This window comes from Pempheris klunzingeri, chromosome 8 (genome assembly GCF_042242105.1).
Source record: "Pempheris klunzingeri isolate RE-2024b chromosome 8, fPemKlu1.hap1, whole genome shotgun sequence".
NCBI classification, from domain to species: Eukaryota; Metazoa; Chordata; class Actinopteri; order Acropomatiformes; family Pempheridae; genus Pempheris; species Pempheris klunzingeri.
The window spans coordinates 11,440,564-11,465,509 of NC_092019.1; the positions used below are offsets into that span (position 1 = coordinate 11,440,564).

Below are 24,946 nucleotides of genomic sequence, written 5' to 3' on the forward strand. Positions count from 1 at the left end.
TTTTGTTATTTTCCTGACAATACAGATGACAACATGTGTGCATAACGCAACATCAAAGCAACAATCCATAACAGTTGCATGTCAGCACAAAGCGGTTCAATTGTTTGGGGTGAAATACGGATTTTTGTGTGAGTGTTATGCCTGCGTGTGTTTTGCCACATGTGTGTTTTGTCTACATGATTGTGTGTGTGCATCCAGTGTATCATTCAGCCTACGGCTAGTAGGAGTCTGCCAGCCACACCAGGGGGGCTCGTGCATCAGTGTACGTGTGTATATAAATGTGTGTGTGTACAAAGATCTGTGTGTGTGTGTGTGTGTGTGTATGTGTGTATAAGCTTTGTTTTACCAGTGAACCTGTAGTGTATCTTAGTGTGTGTCTGTGTTAATGTACTGTAAGCATTATGATGCAAAGGACCAGCAATCCCACCCACTCAGGCTGTACTAGAATATACACAGATGCAATTAGAAATTGACCACATCCACACAGTTGGGTGTTTCTCCTAAATGTCTCACTGGTCACCCATTCATGCCTAACAAATAGGTGATGGGCAAATTGATTATAACTGAATTGCGGGGACAAATGAGCCAGAGGGAAAAGGAAGAACTGTAGTGAAAGAAATGATGAAACAAGACACAGATTGAAAGAAAAACAATGAAACAACAAAATGAAAGAAAGAAGCAAATAGAGATATAAAGAAAGAAAAACACGAGAATGGCTAAGAAAACCAGCCCCAGAGAAAAGGAAAGTGAAAGGCTGGCAAATTTCATACTCCAGGAGAGATTCCTCCATTCACCTCCATTTTGTGTTATTCTGTCAATTTGTAGTCATGGAGGGACATTGTTTCACTACACATATTCCTCCATTTTTATCTCCCTTCCATGTCTCTCCTTTTTCTATTCTGTCTTTCATGCGAACTGTCAATTTGCTGTCCTGTGGAAGGAGCAGAGCCGTTTTCTTCTCTTTCGCTCGCCCCTATTCTCTTGGTCTCCTTGAGAAAGTATGCTGTGAAAAGAGGAGCTGATTATTGGATGGCACTCAAGCTGCTTTTCTGTCTCCTGATCTCTCCGTCTACCTCGCTCTCTCGCTTTCATTCTTGCTTCATTTCTGGCCTTTCTCTAACCCCCTCCCTTCTATCATTTAATTTCATCTGAGGATGAGGACTGGTGAAAATACTTTCTCTTTTTCTTTCCTTCACCATGCTGTTGAGTGCTTTCTCTGCTATTATGTCCCACTAAAAGACTCATTACTGTCCTTCCCTTTCTGCGGAAAGTGCTGTTTCTGTGAATGAAGGGCGGACAGATGGATATATATATATATATATATATATACAGTGAGAGAGGGGGAAGAAAGAGAAAGAGAGAACAGAGGAAGAGATGGCATCCGTGTCAATAAAAACAAATTTCTCCAAAACTTTGATCTTGTTTTATGGGATGAGATGGCAAAAACACCAAGGCCTTTTAATGAATGCGCCACGTTGCACAAAAGAACGAGGGTGAAAGAAGGACAACAATAAAATCAAGGAGAGAGGGAATGTGAGGATGAAAAACTGAAAACAAAAGAAGAAGAAAGGGGAAGACGGGAGATAAAAGAAAGAGAATACCTGAGGAACCTAAAACCTATCCTAAGTGAACATGGGAAAAACATTAACAGAGATGCTTATGCTTAGTTTTTGTAGAAAAAATATGGGATGTAATCAAGTGAAGTGTGTAAAATCGGCTAATCAGAGGTAATGTTACCCTTGTTGGTAGTTACGTTCATTCATAACAAGAAAACACTTCACCTAAAAATGGTGCTGGAGCTTGACATTGGTTTAGAGAATAAAGCTGAAATAAACTTCCAACTGATGTCTAATCAGATGTTGGGTTTGGCTCATTTGCCTGTAAGGACACATATTCTCTACAACCTCAGCATTCTTGGGCTGCACATGGACAAAGAGCAGTGTGCCACTGGATCACTATGAATCAATCCTCACTGCTCCAGCCATCTGTAATTCCTATACCTGTCTATATATCCACATCCATGCATCTATTCATCAGCTCTCTCATCAATCAGTTGTGTGCATCTAAGCCAACATGTCTCACATCCATGCATCCATATCTATCTGTCCACTTTCAGGTCCATCCATCCACAGTAATCCAAACAAGCTTTCACATGCCACTCCTCTGTAAATCCATCCATCCAGCCATATTGCCCCATCAGTATGGATGCTGGCTTGTGTGCAATCATCTCTCTCTCTCTCTTCATCTCTGAAATGATAGATTTCTCACTTTGTTCCAGAAATGGACATTAGAGACCTTAGTCGGTTCCTTTGCCTATCCAATCACCCACTTATCTACCACTCTCTCTTTTTTTCAATTTCTCTTACAACGCTCCTCTGCATCTTAGATGAAACGACAAAGCTCAGACTCCGTCCGTTTATCTGCTACCCAGCTATCATGGACCTCATCACACAATCTTTCTCCTCTTGGTCCTTTATTCTTCTGTTTTTCCTCTCGCTCGGTACCAAAAGCCTGTAATTACAGACTCTGCTGGAAGACCTGGGGGTGAGTATCTATCTGCCTTCCCCCAATCAGTCATTCATCTCACACACACACATTCAGCTCAGTGTGTGGTGGACTCATGCAGAGACTCATAGAAAATAGATGGTCTTCAAATATGTATAGGCCATATACTGTGTGCACAAGTGCATATCCTTAGATATGTGTGTATACATGGGTATGCTAGTGTCAGATTGTACTGAATGCATGTTTGTGCATACGTAGGTTCAATCAGACCTGTTCACTTATGATAGTAATTGTGAATACACATACGGAACACATGGCAGTGAAGGGTATCACATATACCGGAGGGCTGTACTTGAAGTGTGGCTATGTGTGTAGCTTGCAGATATCGCTGTGTTTCCAAGCCATTAGGTCACTTATCTATTAGCACTGTGCTCCAGTGGCACTTGGCTGTCATTAAAGGCCGACACTGCTCATCACGAGGACTATAGATTACAGATCAGCATCACTTAAGTCAGGGCAGACTTTATTTATACAGCCCAAAATCACAAATCACAATTTTCTTTGGTGGGGGGGTGCAATCTGTCCTTAAACCCTCGATTTGGATGAGGAAAAAGTCCCCTAAAAACCCCTTTAAACTGGGAAAAAATGGAAGAGGGGAGGAGGGATCCCAACAGAGGATGAACAGACATGCAATAGATGTCACTTGAACAGATCTAATCTAGATGCACCACTGTATGACAACATGCAATGACATTACACTGAACCTTTATATCTCCCTGTACCTTGGCTTAATTTTTCCAAGTCTGTCTGTCTGTGCTATTACTGCACTATCACTTCCTCTAATACTCTCATATGTTAAACTATACATTAGAAAGTGCACACTTATTTTCACCATCCTTTTTTTGCTGTTGCTATGGCATCCTTTTGCTGTGGTTGCCAGTCTTGTGGAAGTCTAAACCCAGCACAGCACTGACTTCACCCATATGCACAAATAGCCATAGTAAATTTTAAACACCCCCCCAAAGCCACAAAACACAAGGTGTGCTCGCACTGGGTATAAAAACAGACACAAACTCTCCTATTGTCATTCAAAGAAAAAGTGACCACAGACTCATCTCCCTCCCTGTCAACCTCTATGGAGCAAGTTGAGAGTGAAGATGATGACTTTGCCTCCATTTACCTCCTGGCAATAATTGGGGTGTGTGTATGAATCTATGTGCAAAGGGGTGCAATAAAAAACAAAAACAAAGGCCTGGGTGTGTTCTGTAAGAATGTTGAAGAGTGCTGACAGGCTGTGAGTGTTGGGGAAATAAATGCAAGCGTGTGTGTTGGATGGGCTGCAGACTTTATGAGGCAACTAGTTTTACAAGGTCTAGCCCCCAATGCTGAACTTTTCATTGCCAAGTGACGTGTCGCTTGGCTTGCTGTGAAACCTCTCTCTTTTTTTTTTTTATCTCATTCTCTGCCATCCATTTCTACTTCTCCCTCTCTCTGCTTGCTTTCCTCTTCATCAGTGCCCTCCTCTCTCTCTCTCTCTCTCTCATGTCTCTGTCTGTTCCTTTCGTGCCCTCCCTCTCTGTCTGGCAGTAAAGGCTGATGGAGTGTGAAATTAGAAAGTGTATCATATTCTGCTCTGTGGCTCCATGTCCTGAGCTATAAGCTACAGCTAGTCAGAGTGAAAAATAACATGCAGTGAAACAGATACATTAACATGGTGTTTGTGTGTGCCTATGTGCGTGTGTATGTCTGTGTGTATGTGGTAGAAAGGAAGACAGAGGACAGTTTAGCCAGCCACAGCTTATCTTAAATTACTTATCTCACGCCTGCTACACTGGTGCTTTTTCCACAAACTCCAGAAGTGAGCATGGATTAAAAATGTGGACACACACACACACACACACACACCAATCCCTTATTCATTTGCTGACGGAACAAAATTTGAATAGCCTGTTGTAAACACAACTTTTATAGTTTTGATGAGGAAAGAACACACAGTGAGAGCTTGACAGATGTAGGATAAGTCCTCTCACCTGAAAAAGACAAGAGGACGCATTCACTTGGATACTTTTACATCTGGCGGACAGATGTACACTCATATACTGCACACACACTTCATAGGCAACTGGTTCAAAGTTGTGAAACATAGCCTGCTCTGTACGCTTTACTAATTTTATCAAGACAAAATAAGTATTAGCAAGGGTACCAAACTGATACAAGAGTCAAACATATGGCACATCAATACGCAACCACAGATGCAAAAAAAAAAAAGAAAAAAAAGAAAACTCAAACGCACTCACTGTAAAGTTACAGAGAATAACAACCAACCGGTGGTGACTACTTCCAAAGCATCTTGGCTCCTACATACCTCATAATGAAGACTATTGCTGTTTAGTTTTATTTACAACAATATGCATCCATATAGTGATGCTTCAAACACAAAATGTAAATGGATGACACTGTTGGTGACTGGGCAAAAAGTATGTCATGCTCTGTATGTCACTACTCATGCTAACCTTCATTGGTGTGATTGGTGATTTTCTGTCAACTCTGTATTGGGTCACTGACATTATATTCACCAACCTATCGGCTCGCCAGACAGGGATAAATACTCATCTCTACAGAATAAATATGTAGCGCTGTGTAAAAAAGCAGTGAAAAGTGTTTTAATCTGAGTATCTGCATTACTCAAGATTCCTCTCCTGTATAGTCTCCACCACATATACTTTTATATTTATTTCAATATTTGCATGTACTTTTATTTATTCCTGATAATAAGTGTAATCCTGCTTTATGTATTTCAATTCCACATGTTTGGCAATTCCTTTTGTGCTGATTGTGCCACATAAGTACAGTTTACTAATATTAATATTACTTCCATTGAATTGTATTGTTTTTCAGTACAGCCATGAAATGATGACTGTGCTACATACAGGCCCACTGTGACCCACTGTGCATTTGTTTTAATGTCACTTTACTGAACTGAAGCAATGCATTGGGAAAAAATATGATTCTAATGCAATTTTCCAGAATTCCAGATTTGTATGCAGGGGCGCATGTATTTGTGAGTTTACCTGTGTCAGACCAGACACGGCTCCTTTTTGAAGGGGTACAGCAATGGAGGGAGAGAACGGCGTACTATCTTCTACTGGTCGGCCTTTCAGGAAATGTTTTCCTGCCTCGTAGATGTCCACCTCAACCATCTTCCCTTTGAACTCTGCCTTCTTAGGTACCAGCACCTGAAAACCAGAAATGACACATCATGACTGATGTAAAAAAAAAGTGAACCGTTATTTAACATTTGTGATTTCATTAATTGTAGCAATGAATATGGAAATGTCCATACACTGAAAAGGATACCAGATAAGTCACAACATTTTTGGACAAACATTTTTTTAGAGAATGGAATTTATTCACCGGCGAGATGGATCCAGCAAATTGCTGCCACTCATCTAAAAAGGCAAACCTATATAGCAATCTAATCCACTAAAATAATCAACTCTCTGCATGTTTCTCCATACCGGTCAATTACATTCTCAATTAACTGCTGCTCAAAACTGTTTTCCAAAATGCTCCCCCACATTGTTACTTAGCTAGTCCCAGCCTGCTCACGAAAAAAAAACACGAGAGTTTTAGTTCCATTCATGGAAGCTCCCAAGGTCAAAACTACGGCAACAGCTGTGAGATAAACCAGTGGGATTTGCTGGTTTGTCTTTTTATTTCACCATAGCAACTATAGATCTTGGCTGATCACAGCAGGAAGGAACAGAAAACAAAGAGTTATAATTATGGCTTAGTGTGAAATGGAATTTGTTCTTAATGACTTGCCTCTGTAAATAAAGATCATATGGAAATGCTTTTCCTTTCAAAGCAATTTTCAGACTTAGGACAAAGCTGACGGATTGACAATGGTGTTGTGATTACTGGTGGAAGTTAGAACTGTAGTCATACAGTAAGAGCCTGTGTAAATTAGAATCACAACTTAAGTAAGGGGTTATTTTCCCACTGAAATTTATAATAATAATAATAATCGTTGGGTCTCTCTCTAATTAAAGAGTTTGGTCTAGACCTGCTCTTTATGTAAAGCGTCTTGAGATAACGCTGTTGTGAACTGGCGCTATATAAATAAAGATTGATTGATTGATTGATAATAATATATTGATTGCTGTTGTGATGTCTTTTTGCTTGCCTCTTTCAACAGGCCGATCAGAGGCTAGGATCAGCAGGAGAACAGCAACCTTGGACCTGCTGGGGATTCAATGTCTTGCACAAGTACACTTCAGCAGGGTGGTTGCGTGCTGACTCAGATCATCTGGTGGTCTGTCTAACCATTACAGGACTCTGCAGGGCTAAGCTACTGACTGGGCAGAGAAAAGCATGTGAACTGGTGGAGGGAGGGTTACTGCTGTGATGGCAGGAGTAAGCCTGGCTCAGTGTTAATCTGTCAGTCTTTATCCAGCTGGTGGAATATGATAGGCGATGGAGAACGGGCCAGACAGACACACAGCCAGTGCTACACCTGCCTAATCAACACACCTGCTGCTCAACACTCTGACCACTGTGAGGGTGTGTGTGCGTGTATGTAGCCAAAAAACAGGCTGGGAGCAGAGAGGTAAAACAGCAGGGCTGTGGGGGAGATAGGTGTGTGTGTGTGTGCGTGTGTGTGTGTGTGTGTGTGTGTGTGTGTGTATGTGTGCGTGTGTGTGTGTGTGTATGGGTGAGGGTCATTGGAGGCCCATTACAGGTGATTAAATGATGAAAGAGCTTGTCCAATTTCATTGGAACCCCCCTCCACCCCCCTGCTCCCACCCACCCCCGCCCACACACACACACACACGGGTTGGGTGCCTATTATACCCGTCAGGATACATATCCATCTGATGGTGTAAAAGTGAAACTAGGCCATTTGTTCACACTCACACCTCTCTCTATCTTATTCCCCACTTCTCTCCACCCACACATCAGCCCCCTCTCCACCTCATTCTGTCCTTTTCTTTTCTACCACTACTCTTTTCACTTCTTTCCTGACTGTCCATTTTTTTCTCCCACAATGTAACTGCTCTATGTTTTACTTCTCTCTTTCTCTACTCTCTCTACATTCTTCCTTCTTTATTAAATCTTTGGGATGATATTCTCCAGAGTGATGTACAGGAAAGTTTAACCTTTAAGTGTGATTACATTATAGCAGCAAAATAAATATTGAATTCTTAGAACAATCTATATATATATATATATATATATATATATACACACACACACACACACACACACACACACATATATATAGAACCAAGACAGATTGACAGATGGTTCTCAAAATACAACTTGCACTGTGAGTCAGACCTCTGTAGCGTGTATCAAACCCCATGTGTATGTACTGCATGTGTCTGTGTGTCCCGTGGATACAGACATACAGTACACATGATATGGGGATGTATCCCTCAGGGGGACAGATTCAGGATCATCTTAGTACATAGTGTTTTCAAGTCAGGGAGTGATTTACACATGCCAAATACTTAATGTGAAAAAAACATGGAGAGAAAACATCAAACATGTCAGTGTGCTCAGCTGACACACATGATATACATGCTTGCATCTGTACAATTGCACACGTGCATGAAGGAGTGTGCACCCTTACAACATACACATGAACCGAGTGACACTTGTAACTTAAGTTTATTGCCTGCAGAAGGAGGTGCAAAGAGGAGGAGAGGAGGGGAGGAGAGGAAAGTGGAAGGGAGGAAAAATTATTACCACCCCCTGCCCTCCCCGCTAATAAAAAGCATAACTTCAAACATGTTTCTGATGATGGTTAAAGCAGGAGGAAATTGATTTATTTGAAGATGTTTTAAAGTGAATTTTTCACAGGTTGAGAGAGGGTCTTTGAAGCCATGCGTATGTGTGTGTATGTGAACAGCTGTGTGTGTAGGATGGAATGTTCATGTCTTTAGGGCTGACCTTAATGTTAGTACAGTAAAAAAAAGCAAAACTACTGCCGCTATCAGCCGCCAAATGCTCTCATGACCACCGCAGGGTGTGTGTGTGTGTGTATTTGTGAGTATGTGTGATATTATAGTTAACCTACTTTAGTCAATACAAGCTTAAGCTTCTGACACCTGCTGTGAGTACTCCTGCGACATGCAAAGCAAAGCTTCTGATCTGATTTACTAAGTGTGAAAATGAGGAAGGGTTGGATTAGCTTCACATACGGTAAAGTTTTCATCAAATGCAGATTCATTTACAGCTTTTTCACTGTGTGTTTTCGATGGTTGATAGACTGTGTAGGCCAAATAAATTATCCTGGGATTCATCCAATGCAAACAAGTCAGCAAACATTCAGCGCGCTAAATCGTCCCTCGCCAGGCACTGATATCCATACCAGCCACTGACAAATGGCTTGATTATAAAGCTAATCACCAAATATAGGATAACAAATAATAAAAATACTAGTTATTATTATCTCTAAAGCTAAACATGCCAAGAAAATATAACTGAAACACTATTAGTATTTCAAATATATTGAATACATTTTTAGTATGATTTAAAAACGTGGTTTTCCTTGAATGTACTCTTAACAGGGCTTTGTGAGTGTGCAACTTAAAATTTCATGTTGTGATTCATGCTGGTGCATGATGTTCTGAGTCAGAGAAGAAGAAAAAACACCACAGTGGCACAGTATTCAGAATCTAAAAACAAATTTACCAATAAAAAAAAAAAAGCATGCAACCAAATCACGTGCTGGTGCAACCAAGTTGGTGGCACCAGTGTTACCAGTGGGAAAGATAGTCTGGAGCCCTGTCTTAACCATACTATACTATGGAGTTTGTGCTTGAGTCATTTATTGATGTATTTTAACTTAAATTATCTTACCTGTTCGTAGAACTTGTTGTGAGCCACAAAGTATTGGGCATCAAATGACTCTTCTGTCACCAACACATGCTGCCGCTCCCCCACCTACAGAGAGAGTGAGAGATGTAGAGACAAACATTAGGGAACTGTATTTGCTCAGACAACAAATATCAACCATATGCAAGTTTATTTACTAATGAAACATCCACCTTTCATGCAGTATTTGTGTAGCTGTATTTTCAGTGTAGACATGCCCATCTGTGTGTGTGTGCACATGCATGTCCTCAGCTATATGCTGACCATAACCATGGAAAAATGAAAATAAAAGGATTAATCCCTGGCAATCAACACTGTCTCTACTGTTTTCTATCTCTGGATCTCTTTCTGGTTGGATCCAGCCGGGTCAAAAGTGACTTTGGTCTTTTTGTGTTCTTGCCATTGATGTACCTTTGAGTCAGAAAGGGTACATGCTCACTTAAAAAACTGATAGTGGTATGTTATTTGTATTTTCATGTCATCTGAAGGATTTCAAAGATAACAGACTGTACAAAAAGACAAATTACTTAACTAGACAATTGTTAGAAATTTGGCTTATTTGCATTAACTGAGCTGACAGAACCAAACCATGTTGGTGCCTGTTTTTATTGCATCTCAAAACAGATACACTGATTTAATTTGCTGACACACATCTACTGATATGATTTGACAACATAAAATATTCTTAAAATGCTTATCATAGTTTATGTGCAATAAATAATCATGAATATCAACTATAAATACACAAACACAAGCTATTAATTTACCACTTTTGTTGCACAGGCTGTGTGCACAGCACAGTATCTTCCTCAGTTCCTCAGTCACAAGCAAGCTGCCTTGGTCATACAATATGCTTCTATTCATCAAGATCCCAATTCAATCAAAGTTTTACACTTTAATGTTTTTTTCATGTTTTCTGTTACTACAGTTCACCATTTAATTACAATCTCAAGGTTTCCTTTCCACTTCAGTTTTAGCACTTGGGCTGAGAATATAGTGAGTACTATTAAACTCAGGTCCTTACAAAAAAAAAAAACTGAATAAAAGGGGAAAAACACAAGGCTATACACGATACAATCCAAATGCAAACAGAAAATAGTCTATTCAGGACATGAGAAAATCAAATACTACAACAAGGCCTCCCAAAAAAGAAATTTAGTATGGGGCATAATGACAAAGTAATTTTTTGTTGAAAAATGTTGTTGATTCAAAAGAGTACAAAGAAGAGACGAGAATGACAACTTTGTTGAAAGTAATGCAGGCGTGAATAAAACCACCTAACGACTGACTCAGAAATGGAGATGTCTTTTCTCACTTGTCCCCCATGGATGAGTATCTTGACAACCAATACAAATATCTATGACTGTGCTTCATGGTTGGATCCATACTCATTCTATTTTACACTGTGGCCTAATGCATTTCCTGAAGTGTCCTGATGGATGTAGAATTAATCTCGGGTGCATTTAGCACATCATTTGCCAGCTGAAAACAGTGACCTAGATGAGACAACATCACATTTATTTTGCCACGGCATCCTGTCTTATAAAAACATACCAATGATCTTGTCATGTAAAGAACCAGTGCAAAAAGTTTAAATCCCAGCCAGCGATTCAGGAAATAGTGCTGCAGAGCATAAACCACCTGGGTTTTAAAAATCAGCAACATATAGTTGAAAATGTTGGGAGCAGTGTGTCCTGAAGGCTCAATGGGCAGTATTTGCATTTGAACTGTGTCGGTGATGAGCCTTGTACTGTAAAACTGTGCTGACTGATCATTTCCTTAGTTATATGTCAGAGCCTTAGAAGTCATTGCTCTGACACATTGCTCAGGGTGTTTCCATTTTTGCAGACACTCGTCTTCTGTGCGCTTTTCTTCCCTCCTTCCCTTATCCTTTTGCTTCCATCCCTCTCTCCTATCTCAGGGCATTTTCTTTGTTGTTCATACCTCTATTCATTCAACTATAACTGCCTCTCATCCTTTTTCCCTTTCTTTTTTACTGATTTTACTGTGAGTGTGTGTGTGTGTGTGTGTGTTCCAACACAGACAACACCTGCACAGGCATGCTGACAGACTTAAAAAGAGACTAAATAAATCACTGTTTCCTGCAAACAGAGCAATTTTCAGAAAAAGAAGGTGGAAAATATCCTTTGAACATTAATACTGGGTGGTGAGCATTTGATTTGGGCCTTTTGTTTGTTTCTTTGAATCGAAGAAAAATATCTAAAATCTATTTTCTCAGTGTTGTACATATATATTTATGAAAATATATGTATATATTTGTCTTTTCAGAACACTTAAAATATACAAAAGTCATCCATTAACATTTTATCATTTTGTTAACCATTAACTGCTGACTAATGACCATAATTTTTCGTACCTATGTACTATCGTTTTTTTTTTTATAGGTTGTTGTCATTTTCCAAAGATTATAGGTGCATCACTTTAGAGTCATTTAACTCCATGCAAGATAGAAGCCCACCTTACCAAAGCCTCTTTTCATTCAGTTGTCTACCTTACATTGTGGACCAGAGGAGAGATGCACTGGAAGGACTGCTAGATGTGTATAATGTGAGTTTGTACGGCTCTGCCTGCCTAAGGTATATCCTAATATGTTGATTGAACTGTGAATAAAAGGATGATCATGCATTAACACATCTACGAGAATGCAGTGACTTCAGTAAATGAAAAGTTGATGAGCACACACCTCTGTGCACCACACCAGGAGCTGCGGGTATGTATTTGTATGCTGTGCATTTGCTGGTCTTTCCTTGCATATATGCATATGTGAGAGTCTGCATTTAGATTTGTATTTACTCCATCTGCTGAAAAACATCACAGAATACCAAACAAGGCATCTATGTGCATGTCTTCGCACAGTGAGATGTGTATTTAGTTCACCATCCAGAGAATAACATCCCGTGATACACAGCAGATTCACTACAGATTTGTGGGATCATGAGTTTAATTGATAATTAATCCACATCATAACAAGGATAATGAGAGAACTGTGGCTTTGAATTGTAATCAGCATTTTCATCTGCGTCACAAATAAAGGAGCAATTCACTAGAACATTATCCAAAATCTCTCGCTGCATCTGTGGTCTTTTTACGATGTGACTGGATTATGTCTCTAACTAGACTGAAAAGCAGCCATAATTTTGCATGGGATTAATTATACAGGAGAAGTATTATATAATTTACAGAAAAGCCACATTCTCTTTGATTGTCTTTGGGATGACTGTGGTCTTTAAGGAAAACTCTGATATGCTTAAACATGGGCCCTGTTCTTCCATATGTTTGGATTCAAAATGACTGGTAGGAAACATCTTTTTGAAAATGGTGCAGTAGATCGCCTCTGGCAGTTACCTTAACAGCCACTTAAGCTTGTTCGCCACCCTCTCTCAACAGTCAGTGGAGGTGATCTATTGGACCAAATCCCAAACTTTGTGTACCTTTTGAACACAAAAAATGTAAAAATAGGGCCCAGGTTTAAAAATGCCTCAGTTATCCTTTACGACGGCAGCCAAGCGCACAGCATGTGTCGTCAACGAGGACACACTAAATTATCTTAACCTATTTTGAAAATCTATTCCGCTAAGTGCTAAGTCCCTTTAAAGCTCACACTTAATTATCACATAAGGATGGGATATTCTGCCCAGTGATATAAAATGTTATCCATTTGACTCCAGATAAAACAGTCAGTGAATCAAGTCAATGTCTAGCAACCACGGATGCAACATGCCACATCAATCAAAGCAGCAATGATGGTCGGACGCCTCGTCTACTTCTGCCTCACGTGGATTAAACTTGGCTCTCACTGGCCTTTGGTTTTCTCAGATCTTGCTATAAAGATGTAATCGCCACACACCTAAATATCCTGTGCCATAACTACATAAAACAAACTGTCAGTGGCAGCTCTTTACGTGCCCGTTTAGCATTTATAAGCATTACATAAACATAGATAAATGGTTTTATTTAGTTTGAGTGTCGGGTACCAATGAGTAAGTGAGGGTTCAGCTCTCATGTAAGTTAAACTGACCATGAGTCTGAAATTTAATTTGACTTTGCATCCTGACTGTTTTTGACCCTCCCCCATTCATTTATGCACCACTCCCTCATCCTCTGACCCACCTATTTTAATTTCATCTCACTCTTCAACTCATTATCCAACCATGTCGTTCCACACACTTGCACTCTACTGGAAAGACATACACACACATACATAGAGGAATGGTGGAATAAGACATGCCTAGTTGCTCACAAATCTTGCCAAATTATCACACACACACACACACACACACACACACACACACACACACACACACACACACACACACACACACACACACACACACACACACACACACACACACACACACACACACACACACACACACACACACAGATCAGCTATTACAAACAAACCTACAAACACACAGCCTTCTGTAGCCCCTTGTAGAAAGACATTTTGTTTTGTTGCCTGCAAAACAATCGTTGCGGGGAGGGATTTAACAGGGCTAAAGAGAGATGCTCTGATCTTTTGGTTCCCTTTGAATAAGCTGCTTGAAAGGGGAAGAAAAAAAAAAACACTCCTGTTGGTCTGGACATTTTGTTTTACCCTCAAAGTCAAAACCAAAGTAAAAAAGACTCAAACTTTGCAGTGTTTGCCACAAAGACTGAGCGGATTAAGGGCGGCTTTGGTTAAATGTTTCTGGGGACAAATGTAAAATCAACACAGATCAAAGTTCTACGAACTGTTTGGAACAAGGCTTGAACATAAATACTTCACACAAAGTAACACACTAACTTAGACAGAGCAAATCCAATATACAGAATGATGGTGTGGTGAGTGAGGAAGTTAAAGGAAAAATCAACAGAAAAATAAGATGTTGAAGCAAATAAAATGGAGAACATTTTGTGAAAACTAATAATTCTAAATTAAATTAAAGTCTCAGGGATTTTTTTTTAAATGGCTTCTCTATAAAGCCTCTACAAAGCAGTCAAGACCACTTATTTCATGTTCACACACATACACACCCAGTCTTGTCTTTCTCAAACTCAACCACCAGTAACAGCTGAAGGTGCTTTTCTCAGTTGATAAACTGACTCCTTATCTGTCTGTTCATGCACTGCACACAACTGTCTTTTACAATATGATCAAATATCTTTCTGCCTAATAGTTCCAGCCTTTCAGGAGTCTAATATAAGGTTTACATTCTAATGTGCAAGAGGAAAAAGGTACTTTGGCAGACAAGAGACTGACTCACTATCTATCTGGCTGCACTAAAGAAAGGAAAGCCATGTTAACCACTGCCGCTAAGTTTACAATCTGATACGACTGGCTCCAACAATCTATGATGTCAAATTAGTACTGATGTTTGAATTATTACAGACCACTTAAAACTTTGATAAAATGAAAATGACTATGATTAGGAACAATTCATGAGGTCTGGTTCATTTCGAGTGTTTGAAATGTTGATTACACAAGGTTACATTTCAAAAAGGAGGAAACACTGCAATCAACGGTATTAAGTTCTGAAAATGAACTACATTTGGACAAACAATGGGCTTGAAATGCACAGAAAGCTAGTTGAAGGAAAGAAAGCTTGCGAGTCCTTCAGCTCTGACCAGCCCCAGACACAAACAGTCCTGCGAGTGGGACAAGTGGACTACAATCATGAAGTGCTCTTTGAATGGCATCTTTATCCAAACGCCACAGATCGTGCACAGTGGGTGTGTGCCTGGATTTGGATGTTTGATACACAGATCTGACACACAGAGAAAACATGTTAGCTGTTCACTTTGCTGTGTTAACCAGCGAGAATCCACACGCCTACCTGAAATCAAATGAAGGCGAGCATATTCATGTACACACGTATACACATACTGTGTATCTTCAAATGTGAATATACATTGTACTTTGAAAACACACACACACACACACACACAGACACACAACAACTTAAATCTACAGCGCTTTAAAGCCACGTTCCTCTGTATAAATCACTTTAAAGAAAAATCTGTGTTTATCACTTTTTGGGCCTTCGTTACCATATAGAAGTAGCCACCACTGTATTGTGTAAGGCTTTCATTATTTTGGTGAATAGAAACTTAAAATATCCCAGCGGTTGTATTGTCATACTTAAACTACAACTTGACACCCAAAGAATTTATCAGCAGCCAAGACAATCGCTGCACCCAATAGGAAAAGAATGATCGATATTTTTGTGACCTTCCAAAAGTTTTGTCGTACTTTAATTCAACATATACAGTCCAGGATTATTGACACTTCGTATCTCCTTATTTCTCTTCATGATTTTTGAAAAAATGAGAATGCTGATTTTACAATGCAAGAGTGGTGGGATCAGAGTTCAAGGGAGAACCATTTTCTTACTCGTTTTCTGCTTCATGGAACTTCGAAGCCCTGAGTGAAAACCAATAAATAAACCAATGACCCAGCTATAATCAGTGTGAAATATTAAAACAGTTATAAGAATTGGGCACATAGAGAGAGGATTTTTGACTCTTTCAGACAACTGAGACACCATGAAAATAAAGTTTGCGTAGGGAGATTTAGAAAAGACGAAGATGAAGTGACACTAGCTGTGTGCCTGCGTGTGTTCATGTGTGTGTGCCTGTTTGTGTCTTGAGGCTATACCCCAGACCTCTAATGCTTTCTTGGCTCTTGTACACCCCCGCCCTCTCTCTGTCTCTGAACAGGGCTGGTGAAATGTGAGAGGTTTTTGCCAAAACAGAATGCAGCGCACCTGCATCAAATCTACAACCCCCCTGCAGGCCCTCTGTAGCTCTCTCTCTCTCTCTCTCTCTCTCTCTCTCTCTCTCTCACTCACACACACACACACCAAAACCACTTTGGTCACTTTTGGGAACATTACATTGACTTACATTCACTTCCTGTAGACTTGCTTACCCTAACTCAAACCTTAACAACTAACCTATAAATCAGCTTTTTCGCAATTTAGGAGCCGCTTTTGTCCCCAGTTATACAAGCCGCCCTCAATTAACTGAACCGTGTTCCAACAGTTAGTCTTAGTAAGAACACACTCACATACACAGTAAAATAAAACACATAGATAGTTACACTTAAATAAAGGTGCACTGCTGATTCCAAGAAAGCAAGAATGAGAAGTTTAACAGAAGATAAGCAAGTAAAGGAATGAGAGAGAATTGAGAATACCAAGGTCAGACAAGCAGGGAAGTATACAAAAGATCTAATGCATAGGATGTGAGAAGCAGAAAAAATATCAACCTGTTAGCCTCACTTATGATATAGTAAACAAACACTGTCTCTCAAGCACTGAAATGTTAGCCTTACAAATACTCTGAGATGAAGAAAAAACAGCTTGTACCTACAAGACAGGCTTTTCCTGGAATGAAGAATGGTACTCTTACTATTCTTAAATTACACAACAAAGCACTGTGCTTGGTTGGATGAATGCTGAGGTCATGAAGCAAACTCAGTCAAGCAAGGATTTTGAAGAAGTTTCACAGAGAGTGGAAAAAAGAATGGCAAGCATGCAAAGGTTAGTTTAGGGCGCACTGCAGCACCAATGCGCTACTAGAGATGCTTCAGCGTCTGTTGGCATAAGCATTTCCAATGTTGTTGCGCTTGCGGTCCACAGTGTCAGCTTTGTTAACCATTTCTAGAACATTCTCATGGTACATAGTGCTAAATATGCTGACAAAAAGGGAAACTTCATCCTTCAACTTCATCATGTAAAGCATGGTATCAGTCCATTTATTTTTTTCTGTATGATGATGACAAAGGTCCAGTACACCCTGCATCTTATACAGCTGCAGGGTGTCATCATTTGACAAGACGGCAATGAGAACCAACTGGAATGAAGGGACAGCTGTAACAGTTGCTCTGAGGGTGCCTTATGCATTGGTATCAGATGCCAAAGGGAGTGAATAGCAGCGATATTTGAGGAAATGAGAGAAGGATACGGTGAATTTGACTGCATCTGATTTGTGGCTCTCAAGAGTGCCAAACATTTAACATACAATAATGAAATAACTTCACAGCAATCCACAGACCTAGTTGTGAACAATTTCAGAGAATAGTGAAATACTTAAATACTTACAGCCTGTAAGTGTTAATAAAGTGACCTTCTAATGTCATGGTTGCAATTGCTTCATTGTTAATTCAATATGGATGTTGAGACTGCTAAGTTGAAAAATTAGGAAAGTTAGCATTTCATTTTAGATCCAGTGTGCTGGGGTACAGAGCCAAAGCAACCAGAAATGTGTCACTGCACACACAAGGCATACTGGACTGGATAAAATGAATAGATCCCATTGCAGCTAACAGTAAAAGCATGTCGCAAAAATACTAAATTTAAGAAAAAGAATACAAAGAGAAAAAGGACAAATAAAGTGAAATAAAAATTTGTAGCAGAGGATGAAGTGTTACATAAAAGTGATTTATGTATTTCCATTTTTACAACACGTGCTTGAAGATCATAATACTATGTGACAATGGGCTCTGGTCCTCCTTGACAATACAAATGTGCTGCACCTACATAAAACATACTGTATGTTGGCTTAGACCCAAAAAACACACACACAATCAGAGACATACACACTTGATTGCCTCATCAATTTCAGCTAACCAACAGAAAAGACAGTCGAGTCTGCCACCAGTGTGACAGATCTAGTTTGTCAGAGGAGACAGATAGATGTCCCCTTCACACACACACACACACACACGACACAACACACACAAACACATCCACACACAGGCCTGTGACAGTAGCCCATAGGCAGTTTAGTATCTCAGATGCTGGAATGAATCACGTCAAAACCTCAAAGCCTCTGCAACACAGTTATAAACAGTTGTAAAAATGCATGATATCCAAACACACACACAGAAACATAACGCCACAAACAACAAAAACATATATACTTGGCCGTGTGCAACGTTAAGCCTTTAGGCAAAACTCCAAAAGTGTCATGGAGAAAGTCCTCTGGAGTTCTGCAGTACAAGACTTGTAGGTGGACTTCTGCTATGTAAAGCTAGAGCGGAATTTGCCAGTCACCTCTAAATTTTGTTAGTTTAAATCTTCTGTCAATATTTTTAATTCCCATCAATCATAAGTTGAAATAGCAACTGGCCAAATCTCAATATTGTTAATATATAAGCCCTGAATGCATTATCATTCCACGAGACACAATACAAACAACAAAAGAAAAATACAAACAGCAATAGGAAAAATGCTTTATGTATGCACGTATGTCACCTTTCATCACAGGCCGCCCAGCACATTTCACTCCCTGGCAGACTGTCTAACTAATACTTTTCAACCTTCTGACAAACAGGTTGATACTATCAAGCATTGATCATGTTTTTCTTTCCTCTGCTAGGATGATAATAATTGATATCATATCTCACGTAGCCACACTGATTGGAAAAACATTCCATACTCCTTTAGTTATTCATTTATTCACCAAGAGGCTTCTTTGACAGAGTATCTGTGTGTGTGTGTGTGTGTGTGTGTGTCTGAGGTGGGTGTGGGGGCCCAAGCCGTTGGCATTACAGCATCTATGTGCCTGAAATTGTGTGCGTTAGCAACGGCAGCATCAATCAGAGCTCAGCTGTGATTGTCAGGCTGATTGTCCGTTATGTCCCTGGAGGCCTGAAGGCCTTGGTGTGTGTAATTCATGTGCGTATGTGTGTGTTAAAGAGAGAAAGAGAGAATAAGAAAGTGAAAGTGTAACACACACATCTATACATCCACATTAATCTATAATTGCAGCTGAAACTAATGCCTTGGCAATAGCAGTATGATTATGATTATCACTGGAGGCCACACCTGAAGACACAACAAATCATACATGCATAGGAAGACCTATCTAGCAAACGCGTCTGATTGCTGTTCAAGGCTAGCCCTCCAGTTGTCCTATTAGAATGAGAGAAATGTATGTATGAGTTTTGATAAGGGAGAAAGAACATGAGCTACAAGGCCATCCTGGTGGCTCTGTGGGATAAGGCAAGAATCATGCACTCCTAATGCCTGATTGGGTTAAAAGCTGGCTCATGACCTTTGATGCATGTTCTATCTCTGGCTCCCTGCTTCCTTTTTTCTGACTTTTGGCAATTGCACAAATCCAAATAAAATGGCGATAAACGTGATTGGATATTTGGTAGAAAAACTGATAAGACCTAGAGAATTGTGTGTTCTGCCGAGAGGAGAAGCAGGAAAAAAATCTGCAGTTTTCTTGATGTAACAGACTAAAACTGCCTTTCAAATTTGTTGTAGATTTTCAAACAAATATAAAGAAAGAACTGAGCCATCATTTAAAAACCCTCTTCAATACAATATTTAAAATTTTTGGTCTTGAATTCAGTGTCTCTAGAGCAGTCTCCAATGCCCACAGTCAGCGAGAATACATGCACTGCTGTGCCGTTAAGGAGGTGGAGTTTGGATAGGGGATGGATGCATGATATGCTATAAATGAAAGCTTGTCTGGGAGAATGGCTTTCCTGAAACTGACATGTCATGATCCGCTAGAGAGATGTATCACTGTTGGAGTTGTGGGACCTACAAAAAAAACTTCTTGTACACTCTTTGGTAATGGTAATTGGTGTCTGAGCTTACACCAAGGCATCCAAATATAGCTAAAAGCTTGTACTGAAGTGGACAAAACACACATTAAAAAAAAAAAAAAAACAGTAAGTGGATTTCTATACAGGTTTGTTGCATTGTCATCTTTCACATTACTGTAGCATTCTCCTCATCTGAACAAAATAAAACAATTTCAGTTCATGTCGGCCAATGTCAAGGAAACCCTTAACAACTATCATTGTATACCACATACCAAGTTTTACCCGCAATTATGACCTACTCCTCCCTTTTCTTTCTCTTGTGCATACAGAATACTGACAGGGGGGTTAAAGTGATGTGTGCTGCAGACTGTTCGCTCTTGGACACTCAACATTTTGATTCTCCTCATGGGCATTCTCTCCACAACGACTCCGTGTCAGTGTGTATTTGTGTGTAACCGTGCATGGCTCAGTATGCCCGTGTCCTCTTCATCTGTCCTAGTGATGGTACACTCTGAAGTGGTGCAATGATGGACTGTCACGTAATCTGTTGTTTTTTTCTCTCTTCATCTCACTCAGGTACCCAAGGACAAGAAAACAACAGATGAACCAAGGACATATAAAAAGCAAGAGAAATAAGAAGGAAGATTTGCTTTTGATTATGCATTTGATTTCTTCTTGCAGTATCATTATAATCTTTCTTTCTTTTGTACTTCTGCTTTATTAGACTGTAACCGCAGGCAGCAAGGTCTGTAGTGAGGGAAGGAACAATATGTTGTATTCTGTATTCAAAACACACAAAACGGCAAGAAAATGGCCACGAACATTCAAGTCCTTTCAGTGGAAGTCGCCATTGTAAACTTGTTTAGATGAGATAACTGTGAATTGCTATAAGAACAACTGAAAATCCACCTGTAATGTGCTATTCACTCCATATAGTACTTCGAAGAATGTTGAGTGAAAAACACGCATACAAAAGTAATTAAAGCTGCAAGCAGCGTTGGAGGGCCCTCGCACCTCCGTGCACGTCGTGGTGTGCGGCGGCTCCGTCCTGTTGCTGGACTCTGACCCTTCCACACGGCTCAAAATGTTCATGTATGTCGGACAGTGCGTGAAGGAGTTACACGTCACTTCCTGTGGTGCCATAGAACAGCCACTAATCACGTCCTATATTCCAGTATATGAAGTGTTGACTACACTGTGAAAATGATCATTGCCATAGATGTGTTACTTCCTGTTGCCACCAGGTGGCGCAATGACTGTGGTCACTAATTGGCATCTAGATGTCTTCAGGTTGGGACTCTTATTAAGCGTGACAAGTTTGAAAGAGATTGGATAATGTACGCTGAAGTTATAGCAGAGCCGGACAGTCATCAAACGGTATAAATTTGGTGAAGATAGGACCTTGTATAGTGGAGTTACAGCACTTTTAATGCTCATGGCGAAGGAAAATGTATTATCGAAATCTCCTGGTTGTCACGGCAACAGCTTTTGACGGAGACTCACGGTGTTCGCTCCAGACCCACATCATGTACAGTCAAGTTATTAACAACTTCCTGTTTCATGGCGAGTCATGGTGAGACACTGAACTTTGACAGCTCGCCACGCCCAAACCGTTAAAGTTTTGTAGAGACCTTTAATAACTTTTCATCGTTGATGCCTTCTCTACCAGCTGACCAAGTTTGAAGTCGATCGCTGGAACCCCCTCGGACTAGTTCGTTCATTTACGTCCCCTGTAAATCGCCAAAAATGCGTGAAAAATCCAATATGGCCGACTTCCTGTTGGGTTGAGGTCATCGCTCCAAGAGACTTTTTGTGTTCGCCGTGAAGAGATATATGAACCCTACGAATTTCGTACATGTACATAAAACGCAGTTCCGGGGCTGAGTTTAGGTGGCGCTACAGAGCCATTGAAACCTATGAAATATGTAATTTTTCACCACGACTGAATTTTCTGCAAACTTTCATGACTTTTCGTGCATGTTTAGGCCCCCAAAAATGCAATTCATTTGCCTAAAAAAGAAGAAGAAGAAGAATTCCTTGCATTTCAACTATGTTTTTGGCCCCCTGGTCTCCTGGTTTTTTTCATTTCACGTATTTTTTCAAGGCCTACCTGCTCGAGGCCTATGAGGTCCGTACACCTCTTGGTTCTTGGGTACTGGCCCGTTTCCTCCCTTGCACATTTTTCCCCCACGCAGTTTCAATAGGGTCCTCGCACCGCTTGGTGCTCGGGCCCTAAATATTAGTCAAGGTGTATTTAGTCAAGGGGAAAATAAGAAAAACAGTTGGAAAAGTAGTAGGAATTCAGACTACCCACCCTGGGACATGGCTACTCTGTGGATGGTCTGACTATATGGGGCAAAAAGAGGAGATCGAATGAGAAAATGCTGACAGGAGATCTTGATGCAATGAAAAGGACACCAATGAAATGTTAACTTCCTATAGGGAGAAGTGGGCAGAGAGAAAAGTAGTAGAGTTAATTCTACAAAGCCTTGGGCTATTACTGGTGTAGACAGAGTACACCATGGAAAGAACATTGGGTTGGAAAGCGCTGACAGTACAGATCATATGTATAAAAGGTCATACAGCAAGGGAAGCATGAATCCCACAGAATATAGTTCCCTATAGGGAGACGGCAAAGTTGAGGTGACAAAAATACTGTATGCTGAAAGGCAAGCCATCCAAAAGGCATTTTGGCCATTCTGGCAAGTTCAGCAATAAAGGAGTGACAGCCACAGATTGCATGGATGTCAGTGCCATATACCAAATGGACATGTGGGCTGCTTCATTCAATTTCATATGTAAACCAGCTCCCATCATATGCATACCAGTATTACATTAGACCTGCTTGAATTTCCTCTTTGACAGTCTTCTTTATTTACTTTATCTGCTTTCTTTTGTTCCATTTTTCTCTCTCTGCAATAAATCTCTGTGCTGTAAATCGCTTTCAACTGTATTGTGTGTAAAGTTCTTTATAAATAAAGTTCGCTTGAGAGTTGAGTAGAGGTACTGTTTTACATATGATGAATGTGACATATCCTTTAGACAAGAATTGTCACTCAAATTTTTTCAATCAAAAAATAAATTACTTGAAACTTAACTAGTAACATGCTTTGAGACGTATGCTAAGTGGATGATTAATTTTACTGTACCCTAACAGGTAACAGAACACACTTCAATACACTCTGGTGTTCCTTCGCTTGAAACAAACTCCTTATTCAACTTTACAAGCACTGCACTTCAATGAAAGTGCTGAATGCACTGAATTGATTTTAATGTGAATAGAACCTAAATACGTGCTTTTATTAGTGAATCAAAGCCATCAAAGTATACAGGTGGCAAAACAATTTAAATGCAATGTGTAAGCAGTTTCATGCCAACATTATGAGTCATTTTAAGCAAAAAGGACATGCATTATACACAATAAATACATACGGGATGTCAATTATGTCTTGTTTGAGTGATATACATGTAGACTGTGAATGGACAGAAAAATCAAAGAACATAATAAATGAATGATAAATTTAGTATGCCTCTTCATATGAGCACAGGGTCAGAAAGAGTTGACAAACCAACACTAATGTGAGTATGCTTATTAGCCATTGTATGGACAATGTGTGAGTACAGCATGATGTTAAAGCTGTAGAATGGATCTATTTATGTATCAGAGATGCAAAGCATGTGACAGGATGGCAGAAAAAAAATGTATGCACATAACCCATGTGCATACTGGAAACTTGCACCACAAAAGGAAGGTCTTCATAGGGTGGCGAATGGAATACAGTAAAATTGTATTATATAATTTGCTAAAATATCCCACTCTTTCTAGGTTGAGAGGAGATTAATGCATTATGGCTGTTGGCCACGGGCGCAATGAGAGCTGACACAAACCCACAATGATGTATGCTTGTTTACTGGCCAATGTATGGAAAATGTGCCGACTATAGCATGATATGTAGGCCTACATATCAATGTATGTATGTGTCACAGAGACAAAGAAGGGGTCTGAACAGCTGGAAAGAATGTCTCCTATTGGTTTCATCCACATCTAACTTTAAAGGATGGAATCTCTGTATGTTTGTCCGTCTGTCTTACCTTAGATTTTCTCAAGAACCGTTCATCCAATCGATCCATCGGAGAGAAGTGTCGACTATGAAGTCGACTGGATGAGCGGTTGTCAAGAATGCTCCAAGCAGCCCTTCCCAGGGCCAAGAAATCTGCCCACTCCAAACAGATAAATGTTCCAAACAGCAGGCACACCTCCAACAATGCTGCAAGCAGCAATACACAAACTCGCCAGATTCTAACTTAATTAACTTCAGCTTTAAAGAAGCTTAGACTGGACTCATGATAATTTAAATGGCTTTTTCTTTAATATCATCCAGCAGTTGGCGTTAGTGTTTCATTTTATATTTAGCATAAACAACAAATATTTGAGAATGTCAACACTGTTTGGATGTCTCAACAAATCTGCTGTGTACACTGTTGATATAATATGTTTAAAGGTGTGAGATTTAAAAATGAAATTTAAGCAGAAAGGAAAACCAACTGGGGAGAAAAATTAAAGGAAATATTAGTAACTGTCCTCTCAACTTTGGCCAAATCTTAAGCAAAACTCCATATCTGACAAAATGATGTATGTCACTCTGGCTTGCATCTAACCATCCAATTAAAACATCCATCAATCATCAGAATGATACATGAAAAACAGATCCTGCGATAGCCAATCAACCAGCAGAAAAGAGATCAACTGCATTATCGTACTGAATATTTTTTCATCCTTTCCTTTCAGTCAATTCATCTTTCTCTACACTTATGAAAACATGAAAAGGAAAATAACTTAAAAATCCAAAAAGTCTAAGAAATAATCAAATCAGACACGTCAAAATCCTCATCAGTAAAAGTCAGATTGGCTTCAGCAAGATGAGACTTGAATGAGCAAGTAGCTCACAAATGGGGTAATATTAGCACTTCAATGGTGTTGATTGATTTATG

At 39.8% G+C, this 24,946-nt stretch overlaps 1 protein-coding gene across 2 annotated transcripts in view; it reads right to left on the bottom strand.

Moving 5' to 3' along the window:
- Positions 1-24,946, bottom strand: part of cdkal1 (CDK5 regulatory subunit associated protein 1-like 1) — a 227,002-nt gene that overhangs the window by 8,294 nt on the left and 193,762 nt on the right. For both annotated transcript variants that reach the window (XM_070835216.1, XM_070835217.1), the window contains exons 13-14: positions 9,373-9,456; positions 5,577-5,741 (exon numbers count right to left, since the gene is read on the bottom strand). In XM_070835216.1, coding sequence (XP_070691317.1) covers positions 5,577-5,741; positions 9,373-9,456 — 249 coding nt within the window. The remainder of the gene's footprint in view (positions 1-5,576; positions 5,742-9,372; positions 9,457-24,946) is intronic.